This window comes from Suncus etruscus, chromosome 15, assembly GCF_024139225.1.
Source record: "Suncus etruscus isolate mSunEtr1 chromosome 15, mSunEtr1.pri.cur, whole genome shotgun sequence".
In the NCBI taxonomy this organism is placed as follows: Eukaryota; Metazoa; Chordata; class Mammalia; order Eulipotyphla; family Soricidae; genus Suncus; species Suncus etruscus.
This window is the reverse complement of record NC_064862.1, coordinates 89,914,735-89,926,311: the sequence shown is the minus strand read 5'-3', so window position 1 is coordinate 89,926,311 and position 11,577 is coordinate 89,914,735. Positions and strand designations below refer to the sequence as shown.

General features: G+C 52.5%; 1 protein-coding gene across 1 annotated transcript; it reads left to right on the top strand.

Annotated features, from left to right (window-relative positions):
* The first annotated feature begins 2,589 nt into the window (after positions 1-2,589).
* Positions 2,590-10,412, top strand: ICAM3 (intercellular adhesion molecule 3). The gene is made up of 8 exons (XM_049788346.1): positions 2,590-2,657; positions 4,745-4,754; positions 4,851-4,947; positions 5,810-6,067; positions 8,042-8,347; positions 8,580-8,864; positions 9,633-9,887; positions 10,018-10,412. The coding sequence occupies exons 1-8, from the start codon at positions 2,590-2,592 to the stop codon at positions 10,410-10,412; spliced, it is 1,674 nt and encodes a 557-aa protein (XP_049644303.1).
* Positions 10,413-11,577: the final 1,165 nt, after the last annotated feature.

Genomic DNA, 11,577 nt, shown 5'->3' with positions numbered 1-11,577 from the left:
TCCATGCTATCTCTCCGACCCCTCCAGCGAATACTTTTGATTTTTTGGTTGGCAATTGGGGCACACTCAGCAGTGTTCCATGGCTTATTTTGTTGTTGTTGTTTTTGGGTCACACCCAGCGTCTCTCAGGGGTTACTCCTGGCTCTGCACTCAGAAGTTGCCCCTGGCAGGCTCAGGGGACCATATGGAATGCTGGGATTCGAACCACTGTCCTGGATCTGCTGCGTGCAAGGCAAATGCCCTATTAGTGTGCTATCTCTCTGGCCTGTCCAGGGCTTATATTTTGTTTTTGTTTCAGGGCCCCATCTGCAGGTGCTCAGGGCTGACTCCTGGTGGGGCTCCCGGGATCATATGAAATTCGGGGATCAAACATGGATCCAGTGCATGTAAAGCAAATGCCTGATGTCTGTCCCAAGACTCCCCACCACCCTGAGGCTATTTTTTTAAATATTTTTTCCTTCTTTATTTTACTTTGGGGGGGGTACACCCAAAAGTGCACAGGAGTTACTCCTGGCTCTGAGCTCAAGAATCAGTCATGGGGTGGGGGGGTGCTCAGAGGACCTTATGGAATGCTGGGATCAAGCTCGAGTCTGCGTGCAAATCAAGAGCACTTCTATCCTTGGAGCTATTTCATTTTTTGTTTTTTTGTTTTTTGGGGGGTTGGGCCACACCCAGCAGTGCTTAGGGGTTACTGCTGTGCTCAGAAATTGCTCCTGGCAGGCTTGGGGGACCATATAGGATGCCGGGGATTGAACACGGGTCTGTCCCTAGTTGGCCACTGTGCCTTTGCTCCAGCTTCCCCCTCCCTTTTTATTTTATTTTTTCCTTTGTTTTGGGGGAAAGGTAGAAATAGCACCCTGCCCTGCTGTATTCTATCCTTCCCCTGGGGCTGTTTCTAACTTCCCCAATTGTCCCTTGAATATTGTGGTGACTGTGACAATGTGTAAGACACATTCTAATAAAAACAAACAAGTTCATGACATGCCTTGGCTGGTTTTGTTTCATTTCAGTTATTTTTCAGGCTTCAGGGCCCACACCCAGAGGTGTCTGGAGTTACTAATGTCCAGTTCTGTGCTCAGGGGTCATTTCCTGCAGCACTCAAGAAGCCAAGTCAGGCTGGGGTCCAAAGTGGGGTCTTGCATGAATGCCTGCTCTCCGCTTGTTGAACCACTTCCTAGCCCCTGGATTTGGGTTTTGGTTTGTTTTCTTTAACCACTTCTTTTTTTTGTTTGTTTGTTTTTTTTGTTTTTTGGGCCACACCTGGCGTTGCTCAGGGGTTACTCCTGGCTGTCTGCTCAGAAATAGCTCCTGGCAGGCACGGGGGACCATATGGGACACCGGGATTCGAACCAACCACCTTTGGTTCTGGATCGGCTGCTTGCAAGGCAAACTCCACTGTGCTATCTCTCCGCCCCTCTTTAACCACTTCTAGCAGTGCTCAGGGACTGCTCCTGGCTCTGTGCTCTGGGGACCAGATGTGATACCAGAGATCAAACCAGGGCCAGCTGCAGACAAAGCAAATGCCTTAACCCCGGTACCAGATTTCTGGCTTGTGGTCACTTTCTCTTTTTCTCTCTCCACTCTTCCTCCTCCCTCCCTCCCTCTCCCTCTCCTCCTCTGTCCCTCTTTTTGTTTTTGGTTTTGAACCACACCTGGTGTCGCTCAAGGGATACTCCTGACTGCTCAGAAGTTGCTTCTAGCAAGCTCAAGGAACCATATGGGATGCCGGGGTTTGAATCACCCTTGGTTCTGTGTCGGCCACTTGCAAGGCAAACACCCTACAGCTGTACTATCTCTCCGGCCCCCCCTCTCCCCCTTCTCTCTCTCTCCTTCTTTCACTTCCTCTCTCCCCTATCCCTCTCTCTTTCCCTCTTTCTCTTTCTCTCCCTCTCTCTCCACCTTTCTCCTTTTTCTCCCTCTCTCTCACCTCTTTCCTGGTCTTTCTCTCCTTCTCTCTCTCTCTCTCTCTCTCTCTCTCTCTCTCCCACGAACCCTTCTCTCTCTCTCCCCACCCCAACCCTTCTCTCTCTCCCCCCACCCCAATCCTTTTCTCTCTCTCTCTCTCCCCATCCCATCCCAACCCTTCTCTCTCCTCTCTCTCTCCTCTCTCCTCTCTCTCTCTCTCTCTCTCTCTCTCTCTCTCTCTCTCTCTCTCTCTCTCTCTCCTCTCTCTCTCTCTCTCCTTCTCTCTCCCCACCCCAACCTGGCAAGGTTTCCTCCTGGCTCTGTGCTCAGGAATTACGCCTGGCAGCCCTCAGAGACACTCTGGGATCAAACTGGGTCAGTCAGCCCTATGCAAGGCAAATGCTTTCCCCTACCCCACTGTAGTATTAATTAAATTAATAAGAATCGTAGATGGTGGGGGCCGGCGAGGTGGCGCTAGAGGTAAGGTGTCTGCCTTGCAAGCGCTAGCCAAGGAAGGATCACGGTTCGATCCCCCGGCGTCCTATATGGTCCCCCCAATCCAGGGGCGATTTCTGAGCGCTTAGCCAGGAATAATCCCTGAGCATCAAACGGGTGTGGCCTGAAAAACCAAAAACCATAAAACAAAAACAAAAAGAATCGTAGATGGTGGTGGATGATGGTGAGATGGAGGGAGAGGCCTTTCTCAGCCGGGCCCAGCCAGGCACCTGCAACCCCTTCCAGCTGGCGGGTCTGTGGGTTCAGGATAGTGGCAAGGAAATGATCCGCAGGCAGTCAAGTTCAAGAAACATCAGCTTTATTTATTTATTGATTGATTGATTGATTTTTGGGTTACACCCAGCAGTGCTCAGGGGATCTCCTGGCTCTATGCTCAGAAATCGCTCCTGGCAGGCTCGGGGGACCATATGGGATGCCGGGATTTGAACCACTGTTCTTCTGTATGCAAGACACATGCCTTACCTCCATGCTAGCTCTCCAGCCCTAGGAGACATCAGCTTTATTCAAGGCCCTAGCCACTATGTGTGGCATCTAAGCTAAACCTTTTAAGCAGGTTTCATAAACCACCCTGCCCATAAACCTGTGTCTGCTCTATCTCTCTCTCCCTACCTCCTCCTGAGTCTTCTGAATCTTCCTGTGAATCCTCTTAAACCCCTTAGGCTACCCCTTTGTTACCTTCCATAGACCCCTCCCAGGGGTCACTCGTGGCTATGTGCTCAGAAATTGCTCTAGACTTGGGGGACCATATGGGATGCTGGGGATCGAACCAAGTCCGTCCTGGATCAGTTGTGCGCTGCTCTACCACTCCGGCCCCCTTACCTTAATTTTATTTTTTGTTGTTTGGGGTCACACCCAGTGATTCTCAGGGCATACTCCTGGAAAGGTTTTGGGAACTGTATGAGATTTCAGGGAATCATTCCCAAGTTGGCTGAGTGCAGGGCATGGGCCTTAGCCAAGTCCCCTCCCCTCTCTCTCCACTCCCTCTCCCCTCTTTTTTGAGGAGGCCCCACCCTTCGGGGTGGGGGAAAGGAATCAGCCCTGCAGAGCATGTTCTCTATACTTATGCCATTCCCCCCACCAGCTCTGATTGGAGAGCAGGTTGCTAATTGTCTTTTGGTTCCCCTTTTTCTCTTACACCCTTTTGCCACACATGATGGATATGACGTTGTTTCCTCTGTAGATTGGAGAAGCTAAGTTCCTCAGCCCTTGAATTTGACTCAGCCAGGGTCAAATTCTATCATTTTGTTTTATTTTACTTTATTTATTTTTTTTTAGTAGAGGAACACAACCAGCCATGCTCAGGGGCCAGAGAGAAAGTGCAGTGAGCAGGGCTGCAACCCAGATTCCATCCTTGACATTCCATAGAGTCAGTCCCTTAAGCCTTACAGGAACTGATTCATGAATGGAGAATCGAAAGTAAGCCGACCCAGGACAGAGCTGGGTCTGATCCCTGGCATCCCACATGGTCCCTGGAGCCTACCACTATCAATTTCTGAGCATAAAGCCATGAGTAACCCCTGAGGGCCACCAGCTGTGACCCCAAAACCTACGTAAATAAATAAATGTTTTAAAAAGAGGTCGGGGAGATAGTTCAGAGGGTTGGCTCACTGTGTGAGTCTCCAGGTTCAATTCCCCAAAGCCCTGCCAGGAGTGATCTCTGAGTGCAGAGTCATGGGGAAGCCCTGAGCACCTCCAGGTGTGGCCCAAACACCAAAATAAGAAGAAAAAGATAGAAAGTGGTGCCTGCCAGGAGAGACTTCTGAGTGCTGAGCCAGGAGTAACACCTGAGCACCACCGGGTGTGACCCAAAAACCAAAAAAAAAAGAAAAAAGAAAAAAAAAAAAGAAAGCGCTCCTGGCAGGCTTGGGGGACCATATGGGATGCCAGGATTCGAACCATCGGCCTTCTCTGGATGCAAGGCAAACGCATTACCTCCATGCTATCTATCCGGCCCACATTTTCCCTTTCTGCATACCACTTAGTGGTCCCCCCTCAACTTCCGCTCCAGGTGTACCATTTCCCACCCACACCAAACAGGAAAGCCTTGTGTCATTCTCTTGCACCGCAATGCTAGCCTCCTGCCCCTGCTGAGAATGAGTTACTTTATTTCCTGTGGGTTGCTGTGAATAGGGGCAGGGAGGGAGACGCTGCCCAGTTTTGGGGTGTGATTTTTCTCCTACATTTTATCTTCCTTGTCACACACACACACACACACACACACACGCACACACACACACACACACACACACACACACACACACACATCAAGGCACATCCGGGACTTCTGGGGGTGGCTGCCGGGTGTCTCCTTGTCCCTCTGCAGGCCGGAACAGGTGAAAGGCTGCCACTGCCTTTTGCCATTTGACCTCTGGGGCTGTGCTTCCTGGGTGCCCCCTGGGCACACCCGCCTATGCCCTGCCTCTCTTCAGACACCAGCTTCCTGTACCAAGAACCACCTCATGGACCCGGCCTGCCCTCCCCAGGGCCTTTGCCCGCTGCTGCTGACCTGCCTGCTGATCCTCTCCGGTGAGATGCTCCAAGCTGGGGGCTTAGAGCTGGGGGGACAGCTAGTTGCTCTAGGTAGCAGAAACATACCTCTGGAAACTCAGATCCAACCAGGGGCCCCCACATCCATGGCACAGCAGAGCGTGCCAGTCTTACACCTGGCCAACCAGGTTTAATTCTCTGTAGCCCATTGGGTCCCCTGAGCACTGCCCGGAGTGATCCCTGAGTGCAGCCTCTGAATTCGCCCTGATTTTTTGTTTTGTTTTTGGGCCACACCCAGTGGGGTTCAGGGGTTACTCCTGGCTCTGCGCTCAGAAACCGCTCCTGGCAGGCTCGGGGGAACATACAGGATGCCTGGAACTGAACTTGGGTCCATCTTGGGTCATCTGCTTGCAAGGCAAACGCTCTGCCCCAGTGCTATTGCTCCGGTCCCTCTTTTTTTCCTTTTTTTTCTGGGGTGGGCCACACCCAACAGTGCTCAAGGATTACTCCTGACTCTGTGCTCAGGGGTCATTCCCCTGGAGATGCTTGGGGAACCAAATGGGATGCTGGGAATCAGACCCAGGTCAGCTATATATATGTCAGGTAAATAAATGCCCTACCCACTGTGCTATAGCTCCAGTCTCTGGTTTATATTTGTTTGGTAGGTTTTTGGGACACAGCTGGCAGTGTTCAGGGGTTACTCCTGGCTCTGTGCTCAGGAACCATTCCTGGTCTGCACAGGGGACCATATGGGAAACCAGCGATCAAACCCGGTTCTGCTGTGTGCAAGGCAAAAGCCCTCCCTGCTGTGCTATCACTCTGCCAATGGAGAGTGAGGCCTATGGAAGGCAGGACTCAGAACAGTCCAGCTGAGCCAGGGAGGAACCCTCTTTTTCCGCAGGTGCTTGGGGGTTCCAAGTGTATGTGGAGCCCCAAGACCCTCTGGTGCTCATCGGGGAGCCCCTCGTGATGAACTGTTCTACAGACTGCCCTCTGCCTGCGTCTCTCATCCTGGAGACTTTCCTGTTCAAAGAGACTGTGGACAGTGGCCCAGGTTGGGAAACCTTCCGGCTGACCATGACAGAGGACTCGGCGGTCATATGTGCCGTCAACTGCCAGGGCCAGCAGCTCACCAATTTTTCCAGCATCTCTACCTACAGTGAGCACATGGGGTGGCTCGGAGGGGTGGTTTGATAACATGGGGGGGGGGGACTTGGACAGGTGGTTTGATAACTGGCAGAGATCAAGGGTCCCAGGCTTGGCTGTATGAGAGGGAAAGAGAGAGAAAAAAAAAAGATGCCTCTGAACTGCTCTTGACAGGGTTCAAGTTGTGACATCAATTGATATCTTATTTGATTGCTCTTTTCATTTTTATTATTTTGGTTTTGGGGCCACATCCGGTGATACTCAGGGCTGACTTCTCTTTTGTTTTGTTTTTGTTTTTGGGCCACACCTCGTGGTACTCAAGGGTTCCTCCTGGCTCTGCATTCAGAAATCACTCCTGGCAGGCTCAGGGAATATAGGATATAGGATAGCGGAAATCAAACCTGGGTTTGTCCTGAGTAGACTGTGTGTAAGGCAAATTTACTGCTGTGCTATCACTCCTGCCCTTCAGTAAGCACTCTTGGTAGTGATTCTGGGGACTGGGGATGCTGGGAATGGAACCTAGGTAGGCCATGTGCAAGGGAAGCACTCTCCCTGCTGTACTATAGCTCAGGCCTTTGTTTTTTGGGTCACACCCAGCAGTATTCAGGGGTTACTCCTGGCTCTGTGCTCAAAAATTGCTCCTTAGGGGAGATGGAAAAAAAAAATTGCTCCTGAAAGGCTCAGGGGACCATATGGGATTCTGGGAATCAAACCACCTTCTGTCCTGAGTTGGCCACATATGAGGCAAATGCCATACCGCTGTGCTCTCTCTTGGACCAGGCCTTTTTTTTTTTTTTTTTGGTTTTTGGGCCACACCCGGCGGTGCTCAGGGGTAACTCCTGGCTGTCTGCTCAGAAATAGCTCCTGGCAGGCACGGGGGACCATATGGGACACTGGGATTCGAACCAACCACCTTTGGTCCTGGATTGGCTGCTTGCAAAGCAAACGCCGCTGTGCTATCTCTCCGGGCCCAAATAAATACATTTTAATAACTGACACCTCGGGCTGGCGAGGTGGCGCTAGAGGTAAGGTGTCTGTCTGCCTTGCAAGCACTAGCCAAGGTAAGATAGCTAAAGGCGTCCCATATGGTCCCCCCAAGCCAGGGGCAATTTCTGAGTGCTTAGCCAGGAGTAACCCCTGAGCATCAAATGGGTGTGGCCCGAAAAAAAAAAAAAAAAAAAGGAAAAAACTAGCATAGTGGCTGGAGAGATAGCATGGAGGTAGGGCGTTTGCCTTCCATGCAGGAGGACGGTGGTTCAAATCCGGGCATCCCATATGGTCTCCCAAGCCTGTCAGGAGCGATTTCTGAGCGTAGAGCCAGGAGGAATCCCTGAACGCTGCTGAGTGTGACCCAAAAACTAAAACTATAACAAAACCTGGCATAGTGGGTCACAGTGATAGCGGATTTGCCTTGCAAGTGGCTGATCTGGATTCAATCCCTGGCATCCTACATGGGTTCCCTGAGCACCTCCAGGAGTGATGCCTGGGCAAAGAGCCAGGAGTAAACCCTGAGTACCACCGGGTGTGGCTCAAACACCAATATATGTGTGTGTGTGTGTATTATATATATGTGTGTGTGTATATATATATATATATATATATATATATATATATATATATATATATAGCAATACATGTGCTGACTATATGGTGAAACAGGTCAGTAGATTACGCTAGTGGGGAGTGATTTCAAGGGCTGGGTTGCTGTGTGTGAATAAAGTTCAGGAAGTGTGGAAAGCGCTACCCAAAAGGGAACTCTGCTGATCAGTGTTAACATCCCAAGTGTCATAAGCATTCCTCCTCTTCCTTCCGTCTTTCTTAACTGTAAGTTCCTGTCCTGGGGTAGCAGATAGCCTTTAATTTCCCAATCTGGCCAAGGAGCTGCGAAAACAGGAAATAATAATCAGGATGCAAATGAAAACAGGAAATAATTATCAGGATGCAAATGACAATAGGTGGGGGGGGTTCTCTTCCCTCCCTGGTACAGGCTTCCCCGCCAGTGTAGACCTGGCCCCATTCCCCCCGTGGCTGCTGGTGGGCGAGAACCTCACCGTGCGATGCCTCGTGGAGGGTGGGACACCCCGGACTCAGCTCACGGTCGTGCTGCTCCGGGGGGATGAGGAGCTGAGTCGGCAGCCCGCGGTGGAGGAACCCGCCCAGGTCACTACCACAGTGCTCGCGCTCAGGGAGCATCATGGTGCCAGCTTCTCCTGCCTCACCGAGCTGGATCTGCGTTCCCGTGGGCTGGGGCTGTTCCAGAACAGCTCGGCCCCCCAGCAGCTTCGAACCTATGGTGCGTGAGTGAGTGGGAAGGAAGGGGGGGGCCTGGAATTGGGGGTCCCGGGTGCTGCTGAGTTGGATGGAGCAAGGCAGGCCCAGATGTTCCCAGATGTGCAAACTCCTTCCTTGCACTGGACCAGGGCCATGCTTGTGGGAGAAGGCAGGGCAGGGAAAAAAGGGGGTCCCCGCTCCAGCTTTCAATTCCAGGGGTGCCCTTCACATGCCCCTCTACGCCTCTCCCCCAGCCCTGCCAGACACCGGCCCACGCTACACCGGGCCCAGGTTACTGGAGGTGGGGAAGCCGTGGAACGCGACTTGCAGCTTGGAGGGGCTCTTCCCGGTCTTTGAGGCGCGCGTCCAGATGCTGCTGGGGAACCACATGCTGCACCCCACGGTCCACACCCGCCAGGACACTGTCGAGGCCTTTGCCCAGGTCCCGAGCCAGATGCAGGAAGGACCCCACGAGCTTCTCTGCAGCGTGAACCTGGGGCCCGAGAGCCGCGAGTCTCGCGAGAACCTGACCTTTTATAGTAAGGGGCGGGGCCCGGACCGAAAACGGGGCGGAGACTATACAAAGGGGCGTGGTTTGCTCGTTTGGTGGGAGTGGCTTGATTGTGGGCGTGGTTAGGGCGTGGCGGGAGTTGCTGGGGAGCTGGGCTGAGTGGTGAGGCCTGGGTGATATGGTAAGGTCAGGGCGCCATTGGCTCCCTCCTGTAAGCAATGCATTCCTTCCCCTTTTTTTTAGGCTTTTTCTTTTGGTTTTTGAGGTCACACCAGGTGGCGCTCAGGGGTTACTTCTGGCTCTGAGCTCAGAGGATCACTCCTGGCAGCTTCAGGGGACCTTATGGGATGCTGGAAATCAAACCAGGGTATAGGGTACCTAGGTGCAAGGCAAACGCCCTCCCCTCTTGTGCTATTGCTCCTCTGGTGATGCTCATGACTCACTCCTGGCTCTGTGCTCAAGGATCATCATACCTGGCAGGGCTCAGGGGGCCATATGCGGTGCTGGAAATCGAATCAGGATTTGACAGCTTGCAAAATGAATGCCTTACCACTCACTCACTCTCGCTCTTACCCATTTAATGTTTTTTGTTTGTTTGTTTTGGTTTGGTTTTTGGGTCATACCTGGCCCTGTGACACTCGGGGGCTACTCCTGGCTCCGTGTTCAGAAATCTCTGACAGGCTCAGGGGACCATATGGGATGCAGGGATTCAAACCACCGTCCATCCTGGATTGGCTGCATGCAAGGCAAACGCCCTACGGCTGTGCTATCTCTCCGGCCCTCTTACCCATTTTAGGCTTCTCCGGGCCCAACCTGACACTGAGTGAGTCCGACGCCCTGGAAGGGTCATTAGTGAATGTGACCTGTACAGCAGGGGCCCGGGTCCGGGTCTCCTTGGATGAAATCCTCGCCCCTGGCCCAGGGCAGCCGGTTCACTTAAAGCTAAACGCCACAGAATTGAAAGACAAGCATGTTTTTATCTGCAATGCCACCCTCAACGTGAAGGGGATGCTCCTGCACAGGGTCCAGAGTGCCCAGCTGCGCGTCCGCTGTGAGTGGGTCACTCTGGACCTTTTTTTTCTGTCTTGCTCCCCGATTTGGGGCAAAAACTGGCGGCTGCTCCTCTGCCTACTCTGTGCTGTTGGTTCATGTTGGGTTTCTCTGGTCGGTTTCGCATGCAGATGGTCCCAAGATTGACAGAGCCAAATGTCCACAGCATTTGATATGGAAAGAGGACACTTTCCGTGTCCTGAACTGCCAGGCCAGGGGTAACCCCGATCCCCTTCTGAAGTGTTTGCAGAACAATTCCAGGAAGCCGGTGCCTGTGGGCATCTCCTTCTTTGTCACTTCCAACTACAGCGGCACTTACCTCTGCCAGGCGACCAACTCACTGGGCACTTACACTTTGACAGTGGAGATAAAGGTTCAGGGTGAGCAAAAGTGGGGGAACCCCATGAGTCTAAGACGGGAAGTAAGTCTGGGGGGGGGGGAAACCAGGAGGCAAAAATATTTACTCCTTCCTTCATGTTGCATCTCTGCACAGATCAGAACTCCCAAGCTGTCACTATTGCCCTGATAGTGTTAACAATCCTGGGCTTGGTGGCTATCGCTGGGAGTTTTGCCTACATCTACTGGTCTCAGAAACGGAGTACCAGCTACCACGTGGCACCCCGCATGAACCAGCCAGGCAGTTGGATGTCTCTAAGGCCTAGAGTGGTGGGGGAAGACGCTTCCTGAGCCTCAGGAGGAGTTGGTGCCTGTTACTGAACTAACTAAGGAGGACCGGACTTTGGCTGCTTCTCCTGCTTGTACAACTAATAATAAAGCTTTTCTGTTTTAATGTGGGTTGTTTTTGTGTTTGTTTGTTTGCTTGTTTGTTTTTGGCTACACACAGTAGCACCCAGTGATTACTCCTGGCCGATCTGGCCGGCTTTAAGAATTTAATTGCGGGGCGCGGAGAGATAGTACAGGGGCGTTTGCCTTGCAAGCAGCCGATCCAGGACCAAAGGTGGTTGGTTCGAATCCCGGTGTCCCATATGGTCCCCCGGGAGCTATTTCTGAGCAGACAGCCAGGAGTAACCCCTGAGCACTGCCAGGTGTGACCCAAAAAAAAAAAAAAAAAGAATTTAATTGCGGAAGCCTGAATGATAGCACAGCGACAGGGTGTTTGCCTTGCACGGGCCAACTCGGGATGGACCCAGGTTCGATCCCCAGCATCTCATATGGTACCCCGAGTCTTTTTTAATTTCCGGGGGGGGGTGTTTAGATCACACCCGGCAGCGCTTAAGGGCTCCTCCTGAGCTCTACGCTCAGAAATCGCTCCAGGCAGGCTCAGGGGACCATATGGGACGCAGGGATTCGAACCACCCCTTCTGCATGCAAAGCAAACAAACGCATTACCTCCATGCTATCTCTCCGGCCCAAGGAGTGATTTCTGAGTGCAGAGCCAGGAGGAATCCCTGAGCGCAGCCGGGTGTGACCCCAAAACAAAACAAAACAAAACAAAAAAAAAAGTTTAATTGCACCTGCGTGCAGGGAAACTCCAATTCCCACCTTCGCAGGGCCCCGTTTGAGTGACAGCCAGCGTTGCGTCGGAAATGGGCGGTGCCAATGTGGGCGGGACTTAACATCAGCCAATGGATGACGGCGCTCGAAGCGAAGGCAGGGCCTATCCCAGCCAATCGCCGGCCGCGCCCGCGTTGCCGCTCTAGGCCGCTCCGCCCCGCCTCGCTCGCTCGCTC